This window comes from Melozone crissalis, unplaced genomic scaffold (genome assembly GCF_028551555.1).
Source record: "Melozone crissalis strain CALT ecotype California unplaced genomic scaffold, PUWL_Pcris_2 ptg000013l_1, whole genome shotgun sequence".
Lineage (NCBI taxonomy): Eukaryota > Metazoa > Chordata > Aves > Passeriformes > Passerellidae > Melozone > Melozone crissalis.
The window spans coordinates 5,469,324-5,496,830 of record NW_026535791.1 but is presented as its reverse complement, the minus strand read 5'-3'; the positions used below and the strand labels follow the sequence as shown (position 1 = coordinate 5,496,830).

At 40.8% G+C, this 27,507-nt stretch overlaps 1 protein-coding gene across 1 annotated transcript in view; it reads left to right on the top strand.

Annotated features, from left to right (window-relative positions):
• ATP8A2 (ATPase phospholipid transporting 8A2) overlaps positions 1-27,507 on the top strand; it is a 308,974-nt gene that overhangs the window by 11,988 nt on the left and 269,479 nt on the right. The window contains exon 2 of the mRNA XM_054271506.1: positions 24,229-24,373. Within this exon, the coding sequence (XP_054127481.1) occupies positions 24,229-24,373 (145 nt within the window). The remainder of the gene's footprint in view (positions 1-24,228; positions 24,374-27,507) is intronic.

Genomic DNA, 27,507 nt, shown 5'->3' with positions numbered 1-27,507 from the left:
ATGGAATAGCAAATTAATGCTTATTAGTTTGGGGCTTCTGCTCATCTGTGAACAAATAATTTCTGTAATAGTCTGTAGGATGAAGAGAAATGAGGCTTGCAGTCTTCCAGAAAAAACTGCTATATGGAATTTGTCTCCAGTGGTTATTTCAGAGAACTAAGTATTTGCTTTCGTCTTTTTTGAAAAAAAGGGAGTGGGTATGAAACGTATATTAGGGGTGAGAGTGACTATTTCTCTTTCAAAAGCTGTTTCCTCTTTCACAAAAAGACTTAATCAACGGGTATAAAATCCAGGAATGGCTATAGGTTAGGACTGTCTGAAATTCTGTCCTGAAGAGTGTAGCATCTCTTGGGTTCATCATCTGAAGTCTAGCTGATAAGCCTTTCCTAGGAATGGAACACCAGTGCTTGCTGTGCCTCAGTGGCTGCACTGTCACTGGAAATTGAGTCAGCCAGGTGATGGTATTCAGCTTTCAGCAGTGGTTGGTTGGTTTAGGTGTTTTTTTTTCCCCTTCTCCTCCCTAGGGCTACTGTTTAATGAAAAACTCCTCCAGTACCAGCACATGAGTCATAGACATAATTTCCTCTAAATTTGCAGCAGCCTATGCAATACTAGATAATTAAATATTGAAAAGGTCTGTGATTCTTGTCTTTGCTCATTCTAGAAGCAATTGCAATAAAACTCTGTCTATTGTAGACAGGTATTGGAATGTCTCAAAAGTGACAGATGGATAAAGTACAAATGTACTTAAAATCTCAGAAATGATGCAATAGGTCAAGCTGAATCCTGATCCAATGGAAAGCAAACACTTAATGTTTTGGCAATGACAAGCTTTGTGTGGACCCTAGCAGGAGACCTGTAAGGTTGCAGGCTCAGCAGGTCAGGTCAGCATAACTCTGCCTAAATCAAATTCACTGTCACCAATCTGCAGCAGTTCTGGGTCTGAGCTATAGGATTACCAGAAAAATTTGTCAAAGCATCATAATGTCTCTTCTAGAGATCAAGCCACTGAGGCTATTATCTCTCTTTGGGGGTGGTGGGTGAGAGGAGAGAATATTTTTAAAACTGATCCATTACAGATGCTGCAGACAACATAGCTGTTCCAGGAAGAACAACCCGCATAAGAAGGCTGGGATTTTTAAAATAAAAATACTTTCTTGGGGAAAACATCTCCAGCTATGCTTATAGTGTAGGACTTTGGCATAATAGTAGCAGGTGGCTGCAGCATTAAAATTACTGGTAATTATATTTTTCATATAATGTGCTTCAAAAGAAAAGGAAGAAACCACATGAGGTTTTAGTTTGATCAGCTTTATTCTCATCCTTGGTCTGGTGTTTTGGCTAAGGCTGCAGAGCAGAGATAAGACTGGCTGATACTGCAAACCTGTAAGCCTCTCTTATCTGTCAGTAGTGCTCTCTTCCTGACAGGGACAGGCAGAGGCGTGTGATGGCAGTTTTTTTCCTTGTCCTTGGTTAAACATAGAACTGCTGTTGAATTTTCTGTTTTGTAGGTCTGTTTATACATCCATTACTCTGAAAATAAACTTGTCCTACATGGAAGATGTTCATTAAGTTCACAAGTCTGTTCTGAGCTTAGTGCAGATATATGTTTGTTAAGCTGCCCTAAACATAATTAGCTGTGTTCTGGCTTTGGTAGCTCTTGGTGATACAGATCAGTTGTAATCAATATAAGAGGTTCTGCACTAGATCCTTCATTTGGTGGGAAAGGCTGGGAGTGCAGTAACTACCCTTCTAGGTCCAAATATAAAAAACCTGAAATACAGGTGCCCATTCTTCTTCTCTTGGACCAGTGGGAATTTCTGTCTGGTATTCCAAGTCCCCTGGAAATTGCCAGGGAGCAGTCCTCTGAGAGGGCTGCTAATTCTCACACCAGCATATTTGCTCCTGTTTGAAAGTGCTTTAAACAGAAGAAAAATGTCTTTTAGAGCCAGAAAATGGCTGAGCAATGTGCAGCCTCTCTGCATGCCCTGTGCTGTGAGGGTGACAGGGGACAGTGGAGTCCCTCTGCCATGTATCTGTTATTCCAAGAGCTCTGGAAATAGTTGCTCTCAGGTTTATATTGACTTTCTGCTAGTATCAGGCAACTTCATGACATCCACTCTGTATTGAGGATAGCATTTCTTGTTGCTCTCATGGAAGCTGTGTGATGAGTTTGTGTGGGTTATGCTCATATTTCTGGGATTCAGTGCAGTCTTCTACATGGTTATGAAGTGTTCCCTTCATCATGTGGGACTGCTGAACAGTCCTGGTTCTGAAGGAGGAGGGCTAAAATTTTCTTTTTGTTTAACAAGACAGTATTAATTTTGTTCCTGTATTATGTCAGACTTCAATGTGGCTAGCATATATTAAATTAGACAAATTACTAAAAGATAAATAAGGACTCAATAGACTAATTTTATTAGTTACTACACTATGCAGTTACATGCTGTTTTCTGCAGGGCATTTAGATGCTGCATGAGACATCTGAAAGTATTTTACAATTAGAGAGAATTAATTGGTTGCCAATTTCCTCTCTCGAATGCTTCCATTAACAGTCCCACTAACATTTGTAGTGAACCTTTAATGAATACAATAAGCCACATAATCCATATGAGCCTGCATGGCTTGGTACATGATAGGTTCTGTAACAGTACCTTGCAGTCATATTTTCTAAGTACTTCATCAACAACTTGATATGATTATTTTTAAAAAGTTGCCTCAGTGGAGAGAATGGACTATAACTGAGTTTACCCATGTTATCTTTTTCATATCTGCTTTGTTCTGTGTTAAACACATTTGGAGAATGGCAAAAATAGCAGTATAGTAAGGATGTAGTTGATTAATAATATGCTGTTCTTAGTTTAACACTCAATCCTTAGAACTTTTAGTATAATGCTGGGGTACCCTCTTAGGAAGGCTAATTTTGGTGGCTTGTGCAAGCCCTTAGCAATGCAGATGGGATCTGCTCCATGCCAATTCAAAGGAGTGTCTAAGGTGAGTGCTTGGATGTGTGTGCCTGTGCTGAGCAGCAGGACCTTCATCTAAGGGAGTCAGGATGAGGTAAGATTAGGCCTTGCTTCTGCAGTAGCCTAGTCACTTCTTCCTCCAAGTCTTCCTTCCCTGTTGTCTTCTGCACCACGTGTCTTGTTGCTATAAAGCAGAGAGCAGGGGTTTGAAGAAATGCTGGGAGTGAACTTTATGCTTGACTGCATCCATCAGTTGGTCCTTGATGATAAAAATTGCTTCTAGATCAGTTCCTCCCATGCAATAAAAGGGATATATGGGTTTGAGACCCAGAGGTTTAAGGGAGTTTATTTAAACCCTAATCCCCTGCTTTGTAATTGAATGTCTTGCAAAGGCAGTTTCAGCTGTCTTGTATGGCATATAGGTGTGCTCAGGGTATGCCCATATGGTCATGTATTTAAATGTCTTCCTGAAAACTGGTGTTCTGCTAAGATCCTCTAGAGTATGGACTTCTGGGTTTGGAGATGTTATGTTGCTGTTTTGGACAAACTTGGGTTTAAAAGATGAGATTTTTGGGGGATTTATTAAGGGTGAATTGGGGGTTGTCCTCAAGGGTGCTGAGGGAGCCCCACTGTTTCAAAGCTGGCTGCACTTTGCAGGGCCACTCTCTCACAATGCCTTACCTCTGATCAGCATTCAGGGTGTCTAAGCAGCACTAGTGAGGAAATGGTGCTCCCTGAGACATGGCTGGCTTGCTGCTGGCTGAGCCCTTCCCTGTGAGAGAAGCTGTTGGTGGTGAGATGAAGACATGGTGTTGGATTTGTTGGGCTTTTGCAGTAGGATCTGTCACAAACTGTAGAGGGCCAGCATTGATTGGGTTGGTAGTAGAGCTGCAGTCTGCCATGTTTTGTTCTTAAGTGTTAAAATATGCCCTGATACTTTTATCAACCCATACCTGATCAAGGCAAAATATTCATCCTTGTGCCTGCATAAAGGAGAAGATGCTTTGAAGAAACAGGACTTTCCTAATGTATGTTTTCCTTCTGCTGAGCTCTTCCATGATACCTGTGCACGTGTGGAGACACGAGAAAAAACCTGACTTCCTGAATAAATTGTTTTCCCAGTGCTTTTACATTTTAATAAAGCAGTGGGATTGTCTTTGTGGTCTGATTGCTATTGGTTGAAGAAAGTTTAGCAGCCCTTCTCATCACTCACCTTACTCCATTAAGGGTAGGAGCAGCTCTGTCCGTACATAGCTGTTGTGAGGTGCTGCCTAGCAAGCAAATGTCTTGTCTAAGCTCCCTCTGATAAATTCAGTTCATTATCTGCAGCCTAGTTCATGAACCATGTCTGAACAGTGAATACTGCAATATTAGCATTGCTAGTGGTGCATTTTGCGTGCTGCCTTTCCTCTTCCTCCCCTGCTGCCTCTGGGTCAGCACTGAGGGTACCTGCTGATGTCCTGGGTGTTTGGAGCAGAGCTGCTGTGTAAATAATTCATAGGGCTTAAAGGTTTCAGGCAAGTCTAGTTAGAGTGGATAACCTGAAGTTGAATAATGGCAGAAGATGTCCATTACAGGTTTTTTTAATCTGATTCAAATCTGGGTTTGGGTAGAGCTGTTCTACATCTCCCTGTGGTAGCTGAAGCCAGTTTTCCCCAAGTTATGATCAGACTGCTATCTGCAGTTGCCAGAACAGAGCTATCTCTACCCTATAGCCTGCTTGCCTGCTGTGGGTTCCTTTGAGGTCTTTGGTGGTGATGGTGGCTTTTTTTTTTTTTTAAATAAAATATTTTTATATGTGATGAGGATTGCCTATAAGGGAGTTCCTATGGATCCAGTAATCATTAGAACATTTTTATGGGAGGAGTGTTGGGGCTGCATTAAACCTTGAGAACCTGTAGGGGAAAGACTGTACTTGGTCTCTTGAAGTCACAAGCACAGAGATTGTGTGTTACCTCTGAGTCTTTAATGTCTGTTGGCCAGCCACCAGCTGTTAGGCTGTAGGGCTTTGTTAGGCAAGAATTGGTAAGTGAGGCAGTTTGCTTTTGGGTTAGTGCATGTGTGGCCTTTCATTAAAAAAGCATTTTTGTACCATACTGCCACAGGGTATGAAGAATGTGTTTCTTTGCTTCATTTTGTCACTCCAAGAAGATACTGTTAACTGTTTTTATTGTTCCCATTACAGATATTTAGCATTCTTGCCCCTAGAAAGAAAAAAAAAAGGTAAATGAACTCTATAGCATTTTTAATGCTGGCTTAATGTAAGTGCAAATAAATGCAAGAAGATGTAGTGGCTTCAGGCTACTTAGAGCAAGCTAGAGTTATCTTAACATAGTGAATATTTGGCTGTTGTTGGTGTTTACTTGAGAGAATATAAAAGGGATGAAATAAAAATATCTGTTCTCTTTATTGATAGTATTACACTGTTTGCAAGTACTTGATCTTCTTTATTGACATCAGTATTTTGACTTTCTGAATTAGAAGGCCTACTTAATGTGGAAGCAACTGCATTGATAAGAGTGAGACAAGCACTGTTTACTGGATTGCAAGGGCTATCTATTATAGGCATGCTGCTTTAGTTTAGTTTGGTGGCCCAAGTTAGTAGAGCACCAGCTGGATGGCAGGACATGAGTTCACAAAACTGAAAATAGTTCACTGTGATGATTCAGTATTATCTTTAGAGAATAGATGTATAATAGGTATTGTTCCTATTTATTGAAAGGCTAGGTTTCTGTGCATTCTGTGAAGAGGTGATCCAGTTGGGATGAAGGTGATTAAGAAGTTGGTTATCTTACTAGTGAAATTTACAACCTAATTTGCTCCCTGTGCAAGCTTTTTTTTTTTTTTTTTTTTTTAAGAACGGTGTTCAGTTAGTCCTGAATGTCTTCGTGGAAGTCAGAGATGACTTCAGCTGACAGTGCTGCATTCCTACTATACATGGCAGGGGTGGTCTGGCAGTTCAAGTGCAAAAGTGGCTTTGGGGGTGCAGTTGGCTCCTCTTGCCTTGTCATACACTGTGCTGGCAACACTGCAGCTGTGGGCATGCTTACAGTGGGAATGGAGGTGATCTGGCATCTCCTGCATTTCAGTACTGGAATAGTGCTCTGGAGTGCCTTGAGGTCAGAGACTCAACCTGTGATATCTGTTAATGTTTGCCTCTGAGGTTTTCTAGCCACTAGAACAGGCATATTAGTGATTATCTTTGCAGAAAATGCAAAAGAGGATAACAAAGTTGGTTTGTGTTTGGTTTTGACTGTGATTGCTTGGTGAATAATTGTTTATGGAAACAAAAGCACTTTGTACATGTGAAGTGCACTTTCTGTAGGTAGCACTAAGATAATCTAGAAAGAAAGGTAGCTTTATGGAATGCTTGTTTTCTCTTTCTTTGTATGCCAGGTATCTTAACAAATGCATTTTTTAAAAAGAGAGAAGCTGCATTTGAGTATGTATAGATGGGACAATGTTTAGAGCTGAACCATAAGAAGCCTCCAAGGAGGTATAATTATGGAGTGACTGATAGGCAAGTAGTTCTGCTGGTGAAATGTGTATATAATTCTCATTTTCAGAGCGTGCTTAATTTTATCATGCACTTGTGTTTATCTGTGAATAGTAGTGCAAGATCAAACTTCAAGATGCTTTTCTTTCAGCAAGTTGTGGGGGCTTCAGGCCACCATACTCTCACTGGTGTGGGACTTAGTGTGCTTCTTTGCCATGAGCCTTGAGATTGAGGCTTGAAGTCAAATTCTTGAAATGAATTAATGTTTTAGTATCTTGCTGGATTTCTGATGGGAAATGTCAACAACTTGGAGAATTAAGTTATGGAAAGTAGAAAACTTCTCCAAGCTGCATTTTTAAAATTATTTTATAAATTTATATAAGTTTTGAAACTTGCTGGCTGCTGTAGGACAAAGACTGGTGGCAGATGGGACCCAGTACCTTCAGTGTTAGTCAAAGGATGCCTTGCAAAACAGAAGGTAGCATAACCTGGCTGTTCTTTCATGCTCCCTTTTGGCTCTCTAAAAGACAATTGGAATTTCCTTTCTTCCCTTCACCTTTTGACAAGGAAATATTTTCAGAGAAGAGGAATATAGAAAGGCTTCCTTTAGCAAGTTACTGACTTGTGATGAATCTCATATTTAATGATTGTAATATATATTTAAATAAACAGAATAGATATGTGAAAAGCTGAGTCGTCTGTAGATCTCATGGCAATATAGGCTTTGGTGTGCCATCATGAAATCAAAATTGTTTTACTTTTCTCCATTAAAATTCCATAAACATGAATTGGCTGACTCATCACTAATCTCATCAGGATTAAGACACTTTAATCTTACTCAAACAACATAATAGCATAATGGAGTAAGAGACTGGAAATTGATTTTTCTTGTTTGTACTCCATGCATTTGCATGAAAGTCCTTACTATTTCCTAATTTAAAGCATCCAATCAACAGCTTGGAGATGATCTGGTAAAAATAAATTTAAAACTGGAAATTCTCTTACTAAATTATTTGAGGTTACACTCTTGAATACTAAGTTATTTGAGGTCTCCATAGATCTGAGCTGCTCTGAGAATTAATTCCCTTCCCAGTCTATGATAGGGAACATGAATCTTTGATTGTATAAGCTAGGGAATTACATTTAAAAGAGAACCTACAGCTACTCTTTCATTATTAACAAATGCCTGTTAGAAGAATGGTCTTTCTGACCTCATAGGCAGTTCTATGCACATCTGTCAATGTTTGCCATATGAAAGCATAAAACTGGTGCTCAGTGCAAGTGTTACTTCAGGACTCTTTTGAACAGGTGCTTTATAAAAATCTTGAAGGCTTAAATCCTGGAGGAGGGCAAAAAGCAGGGGTCTGAACTTGACGAACATCCAGCAAAGGACAAAGGAATGTTAATTGGTTATACCTGAACTTTTGGCTGTAAAATACTCTCACATGCAAGTGGCAGTAGTAGTTATTACCCTGCTCATTACCTGCATTTGAAAAGTTGGCTTCCTGACTGGGAAAATTGAGCTTGAACTAGTGGGGTTTGATACAACAGTATCGTTATCTTAAGTCGCTTGAATCCACTGACAAACAGATGCTAAAAGAGCTGTTTTTCCAATGTTTCAGCCACTCTGTTCTCTAACCAGCAGCCTCAGGCAGAAGGGATTAAATCTTGTCATTAGATGCTACCCCTACCAATCTGATCTGTTTTGAGTCAGCATGCCAAAGATTTTTAACCTTTTAGAATGCAATAGAAGTTCAGCTAATAGTGGGTGGAATGGTGAAGTATAATGAATGGAAAACTTGTCAGTTCATCCCAACAAAAATCCTATGAATATTGGTGATATCAAATCTATTTTGAAATTATTGGAACATGGGCTTTCTAATGTAATATTTAAACAAAATGTCATATTTCAGTTGCAAGATGCTGAGAATCCAATTTGTTACATAACAAATACAATTTGTCTAAAAATAACAGCAAAGAAGTACATTCTAGGCTTGAGAAATCATTAGCTGCTGCAAGACTTGAGTAATTGCTAATTAGTGTGGTTTGTGGCCAGTACTGATGAAGTCACCAGAATAGGAACAAATGCACTTAAGCCAGCTGTGGTATTTGGTTTCTTGCTTGTAATCCTTCTCATTGGCTTGCCAGGAACATGGCTAATGTATTGACTCTCTTTCTACACTGAAGTACACAGAATGAAGAGATATTTGCCTTATTGCAAGTTATTAATTGGGTGAAACTTGGTTTTTAACAGCTTGCTGCATTCTGAGCTGTACTTGTGGCTGTGGGCGCTCTGCTGGCTTCCAGTGCTAGATACACACTCCAGTAATCAGTTTGTGTGGAATGAAGGTGCTGCAGGGGCGCAGCATGTTGTGATCATGAATTTGAGGCTGTAGGCAGAGGAGAGGCTTGAAGTCTGAACTCTAATACTGTTAAGCTGTTTAAACTTCTCTACAGAGTAGTCTTTTTCAAGGAGCACAGATCACTCACTCCCTGCAGAAGGAAAAGCTGGTTTTGCTAGGACTCCCAATAGTTAATGTGATGTTGAACTGTGTCAAAAATATATTTCTGGCCTCCAAAGGTATTTGCATTTCACCAATAAAGATCAAGCCATAAAGAAGGAGTAGAGAACTTGATAAAAAAAAGTTGACATCTTGATGCTCAGATGTGTCTCTGAAGCCATCATCTCTAGAATATGTTCAGCTTCCAGTCTTTAACTTTGCTAGCTTGATTAGTTGCTAAGAAAGAAACTTCAACTTAATTGTAGCAAAATTGTATTATATTGAAAGTAGACTGATAGAGGGAATTTTTGGTGATTGGACAATATGCTCTGAAAGAGGCTTGCATAAAATTAACTTAAAAAATTCTCTTCAGCTCTGATCTGTGCTTTTGCTAGGTATGTAGTGACCTGTCAGAACTTGAGAGATTAAGGCCTAAACTTCATCTTTGAACTGAAGAACTTTCACGTCAAACCACTCAAAATCATTTATCCACTTCATTCCTGAGCAGTGTGTATACTGGGGAAGGGACAGGACTAACTGCTAGGGTGAGATGTTGTCTAGATGAGCTTCTATTGCAGGGTCTCCAACAAACAGCCTCCGTTTTGCTCATAAGTGTTGTGACCAGCACTATTTCAGGCCACTATTTCACTGCTGGGCTGGCATGTTTAGGTACCTTCCTAATATTCCATGCCCTTGGAGATATTTCAGCATGGAGAGAATGTCTTGTAGTAGCCTTCACAAAAAACTTAAATTGAGCAAGTAAGATAAAATTGCTTTCAAGGTTTTTTTTTTAGAAAACAAAACAAAAAACCCAAAAAACTCCAAACAAACAAAAAAACCCAAAAACCCCAACCAAACAAGAGATAATAAAAAACCAAAACAAAAACACACAAAAAGACCCCCAAAAAAGCAAAGCCAAAAAAAGTGTTAACTGGCTATATATGTATTTGCAGTTGGACTGAAGTTCTGTTTTGCATTTCTTTAACAAATTTTTCTCCTTTAGAGATTTTGAACTTTAGGAGGAAAGTAGATCTAGATTTGAAAATCTGGAATTTATGGAAGACTGATAGAAATTCTGTATTGATTTCTAATTATTTTATAATAAGGATAACTTCAAAGCTTTGAAAATCATTGCTTAATATTGTTCAAAGATCTGATCACTGGTCATTTCCAGTTCTGTGCTCTTCTGTGAGGTTACATTTGCAACACAGAGTAACTGCAGTGACAGCAGAGGATGGCAGCAAGCCTACTGTGCTTCATGTTTGGATGCAGTCAGCTGTCAGTACAGCTGGTTGAGCTGAAGTCTGAATGCAGAAGTAGGGGCAGCCGTACTACTGGGGGCAGCGATGCCTGCTGCAGCAAGTGTGGGCCAAAAAGGAGCTGATGCAGGCTCTTGGAGGGGTGTAGGCTGCCTTTGTGATCAAAATGTGGGAGACAGAGAATGGGAAAGAAGCTTGTGTTCTGCCTGATTAGGGATGACCCTTCAAAAATTTGTTCTGGTCTATAACCTAATGACAAAAGAGGGATTTTCAAAAATTACTGTGTTCCACAAGGGTATGGACTGATTACTAAATGAAGGACATGGCTGGATTTGTGAGGTGCAAAGACTAGGAAAAGGTTAAAACTTATATAAATTTTTCAGGCTAGCTTTCTGGACCCAGAATGTTCAGTGCTTGTGGTGAAATCTGAAGGCTCATTCAGTAATAAAATGCATAATGGTATCTGTGGGATGAAGAATAGCTCAGTAGGTCTTGGTACCTGTCTGTGAAACACTTGGATCTTGAAGATAGGGATACTGGCAACAAGTGGCTAGAATCCAGTTCCTGTTGCATGAAGAAGTTCACCCGTGCTGCCCAAGTGCTGCACAGGTCTGACTCTTACCTTAGCCTGCTGTGCCTGGTGCCTTGGCTACAAAACAGGAAACCTGTGGTGGGGATGGATGTGTTGAGACTGGGTCAACACTTGTGAATTAGAGAGATTTCATTTTCATGTGCTTATGTTGGTAGCTATCTAAAATATTTGCTGTTTGCTGGTGAATCATTCCTTAGTGAATCATTTTAGCTGGGCATTCCTGACTTATCCCCTAGCATGTAGTTCTGATTGTCAGGATAAACAGCATGACAATTACAAGGTGACTTTAGGAGCAGATACAAGTGGATATGTAATAAACTGATCTGATATTTAGTCATTCACTGTGATTGTTGATAAGTTTGCTGAAGTGTGAGCAGTTTCCCCAAGGGAGGAATGCATTAAGGAATTATCCAACTTTGTTATGTTTGTAAGTTTCTATTTTTAATCTAGTCCTTTCATATGCACGCTCGGTATACTAAACAAGCAAAAACCTGTTAGGGATGTGCACACAAAAAAGAAACTTACATTCAAGTCTGTTTTACTAGAATAAGTGTTGGACCCAACAAGGTGCAAACACATCTATTTCATCAGAGATGAACTTTGTCTTCAGCATTAAAGCAAAATACAAGTACTTCCAGCTTTGATGACAGTTCTGATCAGCATTATGTCAAGCTTCTAGCTCACTTTCAAGCAGTGTGTGGGGAGAGGAGCCTGCATTGCAGAACAATCAAGCTGTAATTGCAGGCAATCCTGAACATGTGATGTGTTTACTGTAAAGGGTCAGGGAAGTACTTTTTTTTTTTTTTTGAAGGACCAAAACCAAGCCTCAAACTCCAAAACTCAGAACATTATGATGTCTAAAAAAAGCTTTTGTAATGTTTGATGTCTGACTCATTTTTGTCAATGCCTGGAGCTGCCAGCACTGAGTCAGTGATACTCAGCATTATGCATGGAAGGGATTTCCAATAATAAAAAGCAGTACTGATGCAAGGCAGCACACTTGATGGTAAATATGCCAACAGTACTGGCTTAAACTGGATTCTGATGGTTCTTGAGTATCCTGTATATTGCTTATGGATGGTCTACTTGCACTTAGAGAAGCTCACAGAGCACACAAGCCATTGAAGGATGTAAGGAGATCTAGGAAACTTTGAAATAAGGTAGATTCAGTGTGGCTATGATGGCTGGGATGAAGCTGTAGGGTGCAAATGGGAGCCCAGGACAGGAAGCAGTCAACACTCACCCTACCTGGCTGATTTTAGGCCTGCCCCTTCTAGTGCTATTGCTGTACTCCTCTCTAGATGTGTTGGAGGTGCCTCTGCAGTCTGTCAGACCTCATCAGCCTGGAAAAGGTGAGATAAGAAGTTTGGGTTCAAGATAGCAGTTCCCTACAATGGGACCTTCTCTTAGGTCCTTTATATATATATAGGATATATATATAAAAAAGGATATAGTTATATCTTAGGCAAGCTAGGCTGGTGTAGTCAGCTGGTGAGCTTCTACTGTATTTTTAGTAAGGAAATTAAAGCACAACTATATACAGAGGACAAACAGATACATTATCTGCTCATGGATACATCTGTGTAGGGAATAGATAATGTTCTGAAACATTGTTCTCGGATGTTTTCCTCATGCATTATGCAACATGTTTCCCTAATGAAAGCTGGATAAGAGCACCTAAAATTTTAGAGTTACCTTCCTCTCCTGAGGGAAAAGCACTTACTTGTAGCTAGCAGTGTCTTTCATGGTTTCCTGTCATTATGTTGCTCATAAATATTTGATTATCTCTTGCCAGCCTTTGTTGTGCCAGTTGTCAGGTGGTGCATGCAGCTTCCTGTTGGTGGAAAGAGATGGGCTCGATACATCCCTCATATCTGGGGCCTGGCTCTGCACAGGCACAAGCAGAACTGAACCCCACAGCTGATGGTGTCACCAACATTTGTGTGCTGGTAGCTTTAGAAAGGCTGAACTGGCCAAGGTGCTGCTGTTGGCAATTAACAGCCAGTGGTGGTTCACACCTCCCCTTGCTAATGTGGGCTGGCCTCCTCAGAGCACACAGCTGTCCTTCCATAACTGTACTGCCTTGATAAGAATAGATATGTATCGCTCCAGTGGGCCTCATGGCCCCAGGAAAATCTTCTACAGATCCAGTGCTTTGTTGGGATGGTCACTCCTGGTACAGTTCAAGAAGCCAAGTCCTTGCTTCCTCCTATGGCTGTCTTCTGAGGCTTTAAACAAGCTGCTGATGTTTTCTTTTATATTTTCTATCCAGAAAGCAAGCAAGTTGTTTGGATGGAGTGATGGGAACAAGGGAGATGGACTGCCAGAGAGGAAGGACCCTGGAAAGCTGTTTTTAGTGCCTGATAGTTATATACATGACCTACATAAAGGACTAATGGTCATGGTTATCTAAGATGTATCCAACATAATTAGATGTGACTTTAAAGAGAGGCACATAATGATGAATTTACTGTGGGTGAAAATAAAGTGAAAACTGCTCTTTCTTTTCTCAAGGGAGAGGGGTTTTTATTGCCTATAGTGATAGCTGAAATAATTTCTAATCTTTTCATTTGACAGCCAAGATACTTTGCTATTAACCTTGTTCTGAAGCAAAGAAAAGTAAGTTAAAAATAACCCTTTATACCTGCAGAGGTGAATGGGTGTCATGACCTGTAACATCACAGATAGCATCTCTGGTAGGAACAGAACATCTTTCTACTAGGATTTCACTTGAGAAATTGTGCTTTGAAACCTGGTAGAGGTGGGGAGGAGAGGTCAGAGTCCAGGAACTGGACAGGTCATTGTTTCAAGTGCTGAAATTGAGGATGATGTTGAATTTTCCTTTTTTTTTTTATTTTCTGGTTGAAATTATTAGAATGTTTCAGTGAAAGGCACAGCTGTCTCTTTGTGCATGGGTATCCACAGGCACCTAGTGCACACTTGCCTTCTATGAATCCAGTGTGGAGCAGTTGGAAAGTGCAAACATATATTTCACAGATTACTCTGGGGATCACTTTAATCAGCTTTGAGACCTGCTAATGCTGTAGAGATCTTTGAAGGACTACTGCTGTTTTCATCTCCATGCAGCCAGTGCAAGAAGGAATGAACATCATGTCTCTGTGCCGCTATTGGAAGAGATGCTTCTCTCTAGGTAACTGGATACAATGGGCAGCTGCTTTTGTTGTGCATTACCCTGAACTGGGGGTGGGCAGAATTAAGAACAACAGCTTTGGGAGTGCTTTAGAGCAAAAGGTTACTATGTATGCAGCAAATCTTTCTAATCTACTGTTGGCTAGAAGCCAGCGTTATAGGCCTCTGGGCTTTTAGTAGGAGAAAACAGCTTTAAATCATGAGCATGTAATGGAAACCCATTTATTTTTCTTGTTTAAATTGTTCTCTTAGAAATCAAGATCAGCTGTGCTTGCAGCTGATATGCTTAAAGCTGTTAATAAATTGTTATAGAACAGATGCAGTGTTGTAGAACAGAAAGGAAAAAGCACTTGGGTGTCAGAATGCTAACAGAATTATGATGCGCCAAAGATATTTTTAGCTTCAGCCAATATTAATACAGGGAAACAAGCCTCAAAGGTGTGAGGCAAGAAGGCTGTAGCTGCTTTCTTCTCAGGATTAGCTTTGGCTGTCAGTTGTGCTAAGCAGATTTCTGATGTCTGTTTTTTAAATATTCCACTAATCACACAACAGATACACTATACTTGATAGTTGTGTATGTGGCCCACAAATGGGATTACTAGTCATGGTTATCCAAGGTGTAGCTGACAAAAGTGCTAGAACGACAGGATCCTCCTTGAGCAGTGGGATTATTCACAGGAGGGATTCTTATTCTTCTTTGAAGTATAAGAATGCAATGTAGTTTAGCTTCTGCCACCTCATGTTCACTTTCTAGAAACTGTTTCAACAGCCACATCTCTGATCCAATCTCATTATTATTGCAGTCCCTGTAAGTAAGGTGGGAGTAGAATTAGTGTTGTGCATTGTCAAATGCAATGGTTTGTGTTTAAAGTTTTTTCCTTTGTATTGAGAGTTTTTTTTTTCTTTAGCAGAAGATTCAAAAGAAACACAATTTAAAAGTTTTTATCTCAGAGGCTGGAAGTTCACACAGAATGAACACAATTTGTTTTCATGTGTTTGCCCGATGAACCTGCATTTGCACTGTTGCCTTGTATGTCAAAATTCTTAAGTTAAATGTAAATCTAAATCAAATGCCCTCCACACTGTCTCAAGTACTGAAGACTTGTTCATTGTTTCTTAATACATGCACGTGCTTTGAACTCAATTGACAGTTGGTATGGTAGGCCATGCTATCCAGGAGTTAAAAATAATAGTAAATTCTGAAAAGAGCAGTGAAGTGGTGACACGTGGTATTACCAATAGCACAAACCTTGCTCCCCAGTGTCAAAACCAGGTAACCCCAAAGAGAGAACAGCAGTGCCTGATATATTGAGTTCCCACTGAACCAATGCCTCTGTTATCTCCTTCGAAGTTGCCTTAACTGGTGTTTCTTATGGGACTTGTTCATATGCTGTTGGTTGGAAAAAATTGACTTTTTTTTGGATGCCTTCATGCCTTTATAGTATCTGTGAAGTTGTTGGAAACCTGGAACATATGGAACTCAATTTTCAGAGTTGAATCTGAGTCCGAGAAGTGCAAATTGTCTGAACAGCTTTGAAAAAACCTATTTCACAGGAAGTGTTTGGATTTGAACTTGAGGGATTTTAGTGACAGCTTGGGAGGCTCCTTGAGCTTACTGGAACTGCAGTGTTTGCCTATTTAAAATTCTGGTGTTGAACAGTTTAAACTCTGCTGTAGCTGAGTATTCAACTTCTTGTCAGGCTATTAGGTCTAATTTATATGCTGCCTGAAATTTATTTTTTCAGGCATCAGATATGCTGTTGCTTCTTATAAATCAAACACATGGTGTATTTACCAAAAACCCCTTCTTGAAGTCCAAGTTCTGGTGACAAACTGCTCGTAAATACACAAGTGAGTTTGGGTAAGAGTGAAGCATCTAGAAAGACCATTTTTGTTTAATGCAATATCGGAACTCCTCAACTAACAACAAACCACTTGGTTGAACTGGTGTCAATTACCAGTCCCCCTAATAATTTTGTAATGTTAGTTAGGAAGCTGGGGTGGGAAAAAAGGGAATTAACTTCTCTACTGACTAGTGATGCATCTTCATCCTTGGAGTTTAGCTGACACTTGTGACTATGAAGCTTGAGGCAGAATAAGAATAGATCATGTGCAGTGTTATTAGTTCAGCATTATCAGCAGAAACGACTTGGTTTTGACATTAAGTGAGAAGGTACAAAATTACTTGCGAGATGGAGAAGGGCTATTTTAGGCCAACATTCTTCTTGTGGTCTCACCAAGGTTTCATATGAGGATGCTTAGAGAGAATAGAAACATTATGCCTTTATTTTGTCACTTCAAGAAGCAAAAAGAAATGCACCAAGGAGACTTTAACTTAGACTATAAGTAACCCTAGGCACCTTTTCTTTCCCATACCTGAGTATTTGGCCAGTTGATTTTTTTGCTTTGAATAATGTCTGTTATTCATACAGAGATAGGTGAATTTTATTGTTTGGATCTGCTGCTTATCCCTTCCCTCAGTAAGAGTTCTGTTCTGTGTCTAGAAATATGCAGTATTTGTGTGTGAGTGCATCTGGATCCTCTTTGTATACAGTTTCTGCTGAACTCCGGAGGTAGCATAATTCTGGTTGCTGCTGTTTAGTTCTCTGAAGTCTCTAATGTTCTGCTAGGAATTAGTTTTGTTTGTTTGTGATAACATTTAGCTACTTCATTCAAGTGAATTTGAGCATATGCAAAAAAAATCCAGGCTCCAGCTGTCTCTGTGGCATGCAATTCCATTTACAATTGGAGGCTGTTCTTCAAAAGCAGCAGTGTTTTCTGCCTTGAATTTCTTAGAACTAACAACTTCCTAGTTAGTAATTTAAAATTATTCAAAAAGATCTTTTTTTAGTGTTGTCAAATTTAGCTTAAATCTGGGATAAACACAAGAAAAGTGACTAAACTTCACAAGGAACATACTATTCTGTTCATGCTTAACATTAGCAGGGCCAAGCAAATGGAGTGCTGGTTCTACTAGTTTCTTTAACCTCAGTGGTTGCTTTTGCATCAGCTGAAGCTACAAGAAGTCTTCCATAAATGTGTGCAGTTGAGTGAAGTGAGAGCTACTGATGCTGTGTGTCTGTTAACACAATCATGTATGAGCTACTGATCCACCTATACTGAGAGTATCTGTGCATTTATTATAACACAGCAGTTCTTCTGCAGCTCCATCCCACAGGCAGACTGTGCCTTGGATTGACCAGTGTATATCCAAGCTCATCTCCTGGCTTAGCTGAGCTCCCATGGCATAGCACATTCTTTGCATCCCTGAGGTTCACTGTGAGATGCTAGAAGTCCATGAACATTGTCCCAGTGGCTAACTTTCCTGTCCAACAATAGCCTTCTTAGTCTTGTTAATTTTGATAAACAACACATTGCATAGCTGTGAAGAGGAGGAGGGAAGTTGCAGATCTGTGTCTGTTTACTTTCCTGTGCAATATCTGTTAGCTTGATTGATGACAACTTCTTCCTTGCATCTTGGAATCTGGAGAATAATGTTCCTTTGGTCTTCCATGGTGCTTCTGAAGCTTCATTTGCTTTTAATATCCTTTTGGAGCTACTGTCTCCATCCATTTGTTTATTGGTTTGTATCTCACATAGAAAAAAATTCTTATCTTCAAAACTGATTCACTGCTGTGCATAAAATAGCTGTTCTTTCTTGCTGTGCATCTCTAAAACATCTGCTATAAAGACATGGTTGTCTTTTTGTGTTCTGACTTTAACAGGGGAGTTATCCAAGAGCTTTAACTCCCACTGTCTTAAGTTTGACTCACAGTAGTCAAGTTGCTTGAGCTGAACACAAGGTTTTTTCACTAACAGTTTAGCTGTTGGCAGATACAAATTCAGGCTAACTTTAAAGAATAAAATCTTGTTTGAAAAACTCTAATCTGGTTTTTTGCTCACTTACTATGGTTTTAGGTTTTCTGCATGCAACTATTAAAAAAAAAAAACAACCCAAACAAACCAAAACAGCAAAAACACCCCCAAATCATAAGAACCCCTGAAAATCCAAACCAGCAATAAAGGCACTTGGAGGATGTACCTACCAGTTAAAAATCAGACCGGAGTTCACTTCCAGCTTTTCTGTTTCATATTGTCTTTAGTCAGTAACAAGAAAAACAGTACCTTCCCTGGAAGTGCACATAATGCTGTTTGTGCCTTGCTGCACAAGCTGGCAAGTGGAGGGGCTTGAACTGACTGAGTACTCCCTTGGATATCTGCAGTAACATTTCAGTAAGGAACTGCACTGATTTATTGTCCACTTGTGGTGTTGCATGATAGTAAGCACTGAGCCCATTAGTGTACAAGACCTGTTGTAGGGCTCCTAATGGCTGGAATGATGGAGATGGACAGAGAGCTTATGCTCCAGCCTGGGAAGTGTTCCCTGATGATAGTCTGAACATTGCTGTGCATGTGTTCCCATGTACTGTGTATGTTGAAGCTAACAACCATTTTCTGTCACTAGAATTTGTCATGGCCTCCTAGATGGAAGCACTCTTAACCCTATAAGCTGATTAGATGCTACTGGCTCAGAAGATCAGTGCCAGTGAAGTTCTGGGTGAAATGTACAGTACTTTGCTCCTTTTTGCTACTCAGCTTTTGTATTCCCGTGGAAATCCTCCATTTGTTACTGTCATGTGTAAAAGTTTGTTGTTAGTAAAGGGAAGTTCTGGTTGGCCTCAAACTGCAAGGCACTCACTTGAGAAAGAGGAAGAAAGTTTTATAACTGCCTATTAAAATTGACAGCATTTGTTCATATTTTCATACTTCCATCTAAGTTAATTTGGTACCACACATGCTAACTGAACCTGCTGAAAGCTTTAAGTTCTTAAAAGATAAATATTAGTAATATCCATGGTGCTGTTTACAGAACAGAAACAGTTTGCAGTAAAACACTTCTAAAACCCCATCTACTAAATAAAACTTTTTATAGAAAATAATATCTTCATTTCTTGATGCAACTTGCTTTACTAAGATTTAGGGTGTCATTTGGGCAGGAATCCTGTATCATATTTGCTTCTCCTTTAGCAAATGAAAGAACCACATCATTTCCAGAAACTTAGAGCAGTTCTTGCATGGTTCTTGAGAGAGGTGAGAGGTGTTTTGCAACTCTGTATTAACTTCAAGGCTGCTGCTATTATGAACTGTGGTACTTGCATGCAGATGATCTAAAGACCTCTTAATTTGCAGGACATGGATCTGCAGTGAAGGAAGCATATTTAAAATTACTTTTGGTAATAGAAAAACTAGAAAATAAAAGTTCCACTGTGAAATTTGCCAGATCTTCCTTTGTTTGGACATGAGTATGTCAGAATGTTTAACTTACAGGGTTATGCTGTTGAACACTGTGGCAATTTTCTAAATTCTTAAAAATTAAAACCATAGCACTGTTCATCAGGGATTTTTTTTTCCACATGAACTGGTTATAATTCAAGGTCAAGATAGCCAGTCCTGTGGAACAAAGCTCTCTCTGAGGACCTGGTAGCTGAAGTTCATGCCCTGTATCTCCTGTTGCCAGCATGCTGTGCTCTGCCTCTTTGAACTCCTACCTTATGTGTGTCTAGACTAACTTTCAGCTGCATTTCTGTTGAATGGTGAAAGCAGCTAGGGGAATAGTGCAAGAAATAAGCTATTTCAGGTAAAACAAACTCATTTAGTCACACTTCAAAGTAATTGTTTGTGTATTAACTTGTTGACAATTCTGAAGTGCAGAACTCCTCATTTGGTGTCATTTTTGGTACTCAGTTTGTGATGGTGATGCTGTGAAAAAATGTTATCCCAAGAAAGTGAGCATGTTACTGAATCTGGGTAGCTTGTTGAGAGCCAAATTTGCTTTTCAGTACAAGGAAAAGTCTAATCTTGTCAGCCAGCACTCTAAATACAGCTTTTGGCTGTTCAGGAGTTCGCTCTGATAACTTTCTTTGAGGCTTAACCAATAACAAAAATGCCATGTTTTTGTAAATGAGAAAGTTTGGAGTCTTTTGGTGAGGCCCTCTTTCACTCTGAGGAAAGCTGTCTTTCACATGTCTCAAGTCAACACTGTCAGTTAGTACAGTTGGGAGCATACAGGGAACTTTGTATGGCTACTTAAAGTTTAACTTGTGAGGTGAGTGTCTGAGCTTAGAATCACAGAGTGCTTGAGGTGAGAGGACCCCTGGAAACTGTAGTCCAACTCTGCTCTCAAATAAGGGTAGCTTCGTTACCTCAGTGTACTTTAGCTCTTTCTTGTACTAGATCCTAATCCTGCAAACAGTGTGCAGAATCAGAAGTATGATTCTTGGCTGTAAACACTCTTAACATAGTTTTAATACTAAATAGCATGAGGCCTTTGGTGAACTTCTCCATTACAAACCAGCTGTTTCTCATAGCTTGTAGTTCTGATGTTTTGGTGAGGAGCTTAACTGATCTAAAATAATTTTTTCTTAAAAATGGAACACATGTTAGAGCAATCAAGCACTTCACTGAGCTAGAGGTAGTAACTAGCTGGCTGATCTACTTAAGTGAAAAGTGATGAAATTTTGGCATGAGTTCTCTTGTGACTTCTGACAGTTGACAAGCATCCCAAGTGACTCATCTTTCAAAACACTATAGAACTCACAACACTTTATGTACTCAATCATGCAGAAGCTATGACTGTTGGTGAGCAGACATTAAGGAGGCAGATAGATGCAGAAAAATGTCATCTTTGCAGGCGCAGTGATGTAAGAGTATTAAACCATAATTCATTGCTTTTCAAGTGATAATAAATGCCATATGAATTTGTCAGGGCATCAAGTCTGGTTTCTCTTAATGATGAGAGAAAGCCATAAAATCTCTTTATTTTTGTCAAGCTTTAATCCCATCTATTTTTAGAAGAAACCTCGTTAAATAGTGTGAAGTAAGAGCCTTGAAGAAATGAATGGGCTTTTTATAAGGGAGTTTATAACTCAAGTCTGACTCATTGAACTTGTAAAGTACAGTGGGAAGCAGTATTAAACTCTTGCAGAAAGTATCTCAGAATTGAAGCAAGGTGTATTAGACAATGTTTACATTCAACAAGCATCTAAGTAGTTGAGTTGTCATCTTGAAGATGCTTAAGAAACAGGTAGTTGTGTCTTTGGAACATGGTTTAGCAGCAGACTGGGCAGTGCTGGGTTCATGATTGGACTTGAGGATCTTAAATATCTTTTCCAACCTAAACAGTTCTGTAATGCAGACTTAAGATCAATGTGATTAGGGCATTCAACATTTGATGTAGCTGAACATGTAAACTAGATCTGATCTAGCTCTTCTAAATGAAGAGGCTATGAGGTAGTGGTCTGGTATTAATACTGCTAGTTGAAGCATGAGAAGTTGGATGCAAAGTAAATTGCATAGCAGTGTTGCAAGTCCTAGGGTGAATAACAGGAAAGGTCCAAGTCTTGTGGGAGACAGTGACAAGTTGGCATGCCCTTAAGTGAAGCCAATGAATCTTATTCCTCTGAATACAGGGAAGTAAACGCTGCTGTGAGTAAGAGCTGAGCCTTCAGTTTCAAGTGCACAAGTGTTGGAGGTGGATAAGTCTGCCATGCTTACCCACAGCCTTTCTGAAACAAAAAACAGAGGTGCAGTTACTTTTGCATGGCTGAAGCGATGATCTGCATGTGGTCAGGTGTCCTTGAGGAGGATACTTCTACAGGGGGTGTAACCCCTGGGATTGTTACCTGCCAGGAGGCCCTCAGAAGCTAAGGGGTCCTTAACTTTCTTGGAAATATGGGGAAAGGAGAGATCTACAGCCAGTAGTAAAGGCCACTCTCTGCAGGCTTTTGGATGTGATCTCCTTAGTAACAGGGGAGGGAGGTGGAAGGCATTCCTGATAGGCAGGATTATTGGATAATCTTCCAAAATGAGCATTATTCCACTAAGAGTTGAAGCAGCTGCCTTGAGCCACTTTCAAAATCCAAAACCTTATTACAGCTGTTTCTACACACTTGTAAGTCTGCTTTGAAAATATTTCAGTGCAATCTAAAGAATGAGACAAGTTGTCCCTGAGGCACCTGTCTTGAAGAGATCAGCCAAAAGGATAGTATGTTAATTAAACCTAAATACCTCTGAACTTCATCAGCTGTATTGACTCAGTTAATCCTTAAAGTTGTGGGACAGCTTCATAATACTTTGCAGCAAGGAGAGCTAGTCAGCAGAAAGATTTCAATCATCAGAGAATGTTATGAAAAAAAACCACCAAATAAATAAGGTCTCTGGAAAAAACCAACAATTTTTACAGCATGTTTGTTCTGGAATAATTGCACTTCTGTTCTGGCACTTGATTAGGAAAACTGATGAAAGCTGCTTCCTTGCACTTAATGCTCTTAAGAGTATTGTTGTTTGATCTCCTTTGCAGTTACACAACATGAAATCAATGGGAAAGGACAACAAATATCCAGTAGTGCATTTAGTTCTGTTTTTCTGAAGGGGAAAATATCCATTCAGCAAGGCTGAGTGGTCTTCTGTGTCATGGCAAGGTTCTTCAGGCTGAGTAACTTAATATAGTATCATAATGGCATAGCCTTGCATAGTCTATAGTCTTCCTATTTCACTTTCTGAATTTGTCTCTTTTCACAAAGTAAAAATGATCAAGCTGGCATGTTTTTACTGTCCGAATTGATATCAACTGGAATGAAAGAAAATCAATTATTTAGCCTCGAACTTGCAAGTCAGCTTAATGTCACCAAAGTATGATTTCACAGTGTGCAACACTTGCCTTGGGCAAGAGGCGGTGCTGTTGAAAGCACATCGGTCTGTTAATTACATCGGCTTTATCGTCCCGGAAAGGTTGTGTGCATGACCGTGGTGTACGAGCAGTGGGTAACATTGCCCTCCAGTGGCTGACGCCTGGAGTATCCCGAGCCTGTTTGCACTGGCAATAACAGAGCCGAGGCTTGGGAAGGTCGGGGGTGAGTGGGATTTAAAAGGGTGAGTTAGTTTAAAAGGGTGTTCTGTTAAACAGGACAGGTTTTCACACTGTACAAATACCTGCGTGTTCAATATGCTAAGGTTGTATAGGACTGAAAATTTTCCCTTCAACTTTAGTTAAGGAGGGTGTAATTTCAGGGGCCTCTCCCATTCATTGCAGGAGTCCTTTGTAGCCACTATCTGATCAGATCAGCTTGTTGCAGTATCATCTTAGCTTCGTACAGAAATCAGAAACAGATTTGGCTTTACAGTAGGATTACTGCTTTACAGCTTCACAGGACAGTTTATTGCTTCTGTTAACCTTTGAATGAAGTTCTCAAATAATGCTAACACCTGTACTAGATTTTTATGAAACAAGTTGTCATACACTTGTCTAGAGCTACCTGTGCTAGCTTGTAAGTCCATGGTTTATTTAATAAACTCATAAATTCTTACTTCCATTTAGTTGAGCTGTAAATATATAAGATATCTCCATGGCTCAGGAGGGAAGGGGAAAGCAATAGATCTGTCTCCACAACTTCGGTAATGTTTTGAGGCTTGACAGAGGGAATATCTAGCTCCTTTCCCTTGTGTTTTTGGATTCTTTTAATGTAAAAGTAAACAACGCTTATGGAACTCAATTCACTCCAGACCCAGTGGGAAATGAAAATTACCTTATGCTTCTGCCGCTGAAAGTCAAAGCTTTGAAGTTGCAGGTGTAAAGCAAGACAGTATTTTTATTTTATCAATTCAGTCCGAGCCTTAGCTTTAGGGACGGCCTGCCCAGATGCTCGGCCGCAGCCCCGTTCGGTGCCCGGGTCGGGGGAAGGCAGCTCGGTCTGCCCGTGCGGGTCTGTGAGGGCTCTGGCGGAGCTGCGCGCCGCTCCCTGAGCGCGGCTCGGTGCTCGGGACGCGCTGCGAGCGGGCGGGCAGCGCCGAGGAGCCGAGGGGCCGCGGAGCCGCGGCGGTGCGGAGGATGCTGCCTGCCTGGCTGCCTGCCTCCCTCGCACGGAGCCGGGGAGGCTGGAGGCGGCGGACACGGGGCGCGGGGGGGCCGCCCGGCGCTTCCCGGCGGGAGCGGGGGCGGCGCTCCCGGGGCGGGGCCCGGCCCATCCCCGCGGGCGGGGGGCGCGGGCCCCGCGCTGTCCCCGCCGCCAGCTGGCTGCGGCCGCCCCGCCGCCCCCTCCCCGGACCCGCATTATTTACAGCCGCCGCCGAGGTAAACAGCGGGCAGGGCGCGCTCGCAGCCGCCGCCCACCGCGGCCCTTCCCCGCGGCGCGGCCCCGGAGCTGCCGGCCCGGCTCCGCTGGGCGCGGCCCCTCGCTGACCGCCTCCCGCCGCGCTCTCCTTGCAGGACCTGTCTGTTCCACCTCGGGCTACAAGAAGGCGGATGATGAGATGTCCGGAGCCACGTCCGCGGCGGATCTGGACGAGGCACCAGCCCGCACCATTTACTTGAACCAGCCCCAGCAGAGCAAGTTCCGCGACAACTGGGTCAGGTACGGAGCAGTCCCCGCTTCTCTCTTTGCAGGCGGCAGCCGCACACCCCGCAGCCGTGGGCTGGGAGGGCTCGGCTCCCTCTCCCTTTCCCCTCGGCCCTGCCCACGCCAGGTTTCAACACAATAAAACGTGCGTCCGCCGAGACGGCTGGTTTTGTTGTCTGTGCTGGGTACCAGGGTCTGGCCCGTGCACGGGCGAATCCAGCAGCAGCAAGTGATGAGCTGCTAACCTCGGCAGTAGTGAGAGCAGGGAGGTGGTAGAGCTGCGTGGGCAAGATGCAGGAAAAGGTATTCACTTCAGTAGGTCGCCGAATTTTGGAATAACGGGACCTACTCGAGTATTTCTGGATGCAAGGGTTAACTCGTGAAAATTTAATGGGAGTTTTGAGTAGAATCCAGTAAACTCCATGAAGTGTCCCCTTAAAAAGTAGCATTTGGTTGAAAGAGCAGCTAGGCTAAGTATATTAAAAATGTATGGAATAGGAAGGAAGGACAGAGAAAGTGCATCCTGCAGGACAAGAATGACTACAGAAACTACATGCTGGCATCCCTATGCATAAAAGGCTATGGTCCACTTGTGCCTTTTAATTGAAGACCAGAGGTAATTTTTTAAACTGTTTTAAAGTAGGGATGTGTGTTAATACTTGTGGTGGTATGATTAATGCCACCAGTGTCGTTGCAGTTTGGAAACACAAATAGCATGGACTGAAACATGGAGTACAAGGATGCATAACGTGAGCAAGTTGTGATGGTGCTTGCCTGGGGTTAGCTGGATGAACAGATGGCTCCTGTCATGACTAAGGAGGAGCATTGTGTAGCAGGCTTCTGTTTGTTAATGCAGATGTTTGGGTTATTGTTCAAAGAACAGTTTACACAATGAGTACCTTTATGAAAAGAGAGGAGTTTTATATCCTGATGAAGTGATGATTTACATTTTCTGTTTTATTGTGTGTATTATCAAGGGCAGTTCTAAGAATATATTCTGGAAGGATGCTGATGTTCTGGGCACCTCAGCAACTTATTTAAAGGTGGTTTTCTCCTCAACTTTAACTTGTTACATATTTGTCTAGGAAATGCTTTAGGAGCAGTTACAATGACACATTTTCTTAGTATCTTCCTTATTCTATGTGGGTAGCAACAGTGAAGGTTTTCTTGCTTTATTTTTCCTTGACTAATTGAGGGATGAGTTTAACAGTTTCCTGGGCATAGACTATTTGTGCTTTCCATGCTTTAAGAAGGAAAAGCACGGAGTAGAGGGTTGGGAGAATCTGTAGTTTAGGTTTTCCAGGAGGGATCCTGTTCTGATCTGGCTAAATATTATAGAAAAGTAGTGTGTTGCTCTGCTACCTAGAACTTGTTCCTGATAGTGCTATTACTAAAGAGCAGCTGTGTCCAATTTGCTGTCTGGAAGCCATCCCCTTGTATATAGCTGTACAAGTTTCTCAATACCTTTTCACATCTTTGCCTTGTGACAGGTAAATTTTGAGTCATAAGAAGTATGAAGGATTGGACAAAGTGCAGGTAGTGTAATAGCAAATTACAGTAGAGATACTTTCATTACCTGATTAGGAACCTTAGCTCCTTAGTGTCACTTGGAAATTAAGTTGACTTTATAATGATTTACTGCTGCTTAGTAAGAAAGCTTTGATCTCTTGACTTTTAAAGGGTGATAGACATTGCCTGTACTCTTTCCATCCTCTGGATTAATTTTTGTCCCTCATCGTGGTGGGACTGAGGCAAAGGTGACCTGAGCTTGTAATGCCTGAGTAAGGAGGACTCAGTTACTTAAGTGTATTGGAGTTTCTCTTGAGGAACTGAAGTTCTCTGTTGCCTTTGGACTTTCTTACTTAACTGTATTCAGCTTCAGAAATTCATTCAGCACTAGATTTCTCTGTACTGATGGATTTGCAGATGTTTTGTCTCCTAGGAAGCATCAGTGTACCACTGAGCAAGGTGCTGGGTAAGCATATGAACACCTGCATGTAAGGGCTTGTGGAAAACTAACTGAAAATGATAAACCGGCTTGTTTTAATTTGTGTGAGTTCAGACTGTCATATTTTTGGTAGTCATTAAAGATTCTCTGAATAAAAGTGGGAATTTGTGAATGTTCATAGGAAGTTTTCTAAATTAAGGATAGTGTGGAAAGCATGCTCAAAACTAAAATACAGCAAGAAATGGAAGTGCAGAGCATGGAGGAGGGTAGGTTAGTGGTATGGCTTTTTGTGTAAGATGTTCTAAACATCTCGAGCTGCTTGACTTTCTGTGGGTAGAGAAGCACTGTTAAATTGAATTCCAATGTTTGTGGGAGCATAAAGACAGACTGATTTTGGATAAGTTAATAAAAAAGGGGTAATTATCTTGATCCCACTTCTAAGTAGTATGTAGTGCTATTGCACAAGTTAAGTGGATGGCAAGATGGCACTAGCACTTCCAGAAGTCTTGGAGTGTGAGAATGTAGAAAGAAGAAACGTTTCTTCTTTCCCCAGGCTGTCTGGCATAATTCAGACTGGGAGAAGGTTTCTCCAATGGCCAACTTTTGTGTTCTTGGAACTTTGTAGCAAACTATTTCAAAACATAGTACTGTGTGTTAATGGCTAGATTTAGCTTGGCCCTTGACATGTGCATAAATATGGCTGTCACTGTTGTTTATTATACTGTAGCAGCAGTGATTCATCTGTAGAAACACTTCTTCTACCTGTCTTCATTGTTTGAAAAACTTTGTTTGTTTTACATTTTAGGCTTTTTTAATAAAAAGGTAAACTATGTTCCATTTTCAGGTGAAACATTTTAAAAGCTGAAGCATTTTAGAAGCTTTGAAAAAAATGTAAAAATTCTATTGCTTTGTCCAACACAGCTGTACTGCAGCATTAAATGTTTGTTTTTGTGAAAACCAACCCGTGCCTGTTTTGACATATCCAGCATACAAAACTTAAACACTTGTCTGTTTAACCAGAACATTTCAAGTCCAGTAAGAAACGAAACATGTATGTTGAGGAAATTTCCAGTCTCTCTACAGAGCTTTGTGCCACTTACTGTGACATTTGTGCTCTGGAGCAACATGCTGTGTACTGAAGCCCTGCTTTCTGGGAAGTGGCTGGACATGTCTGCCAGTGGGAAGTAGGGAGTAAGTTTTT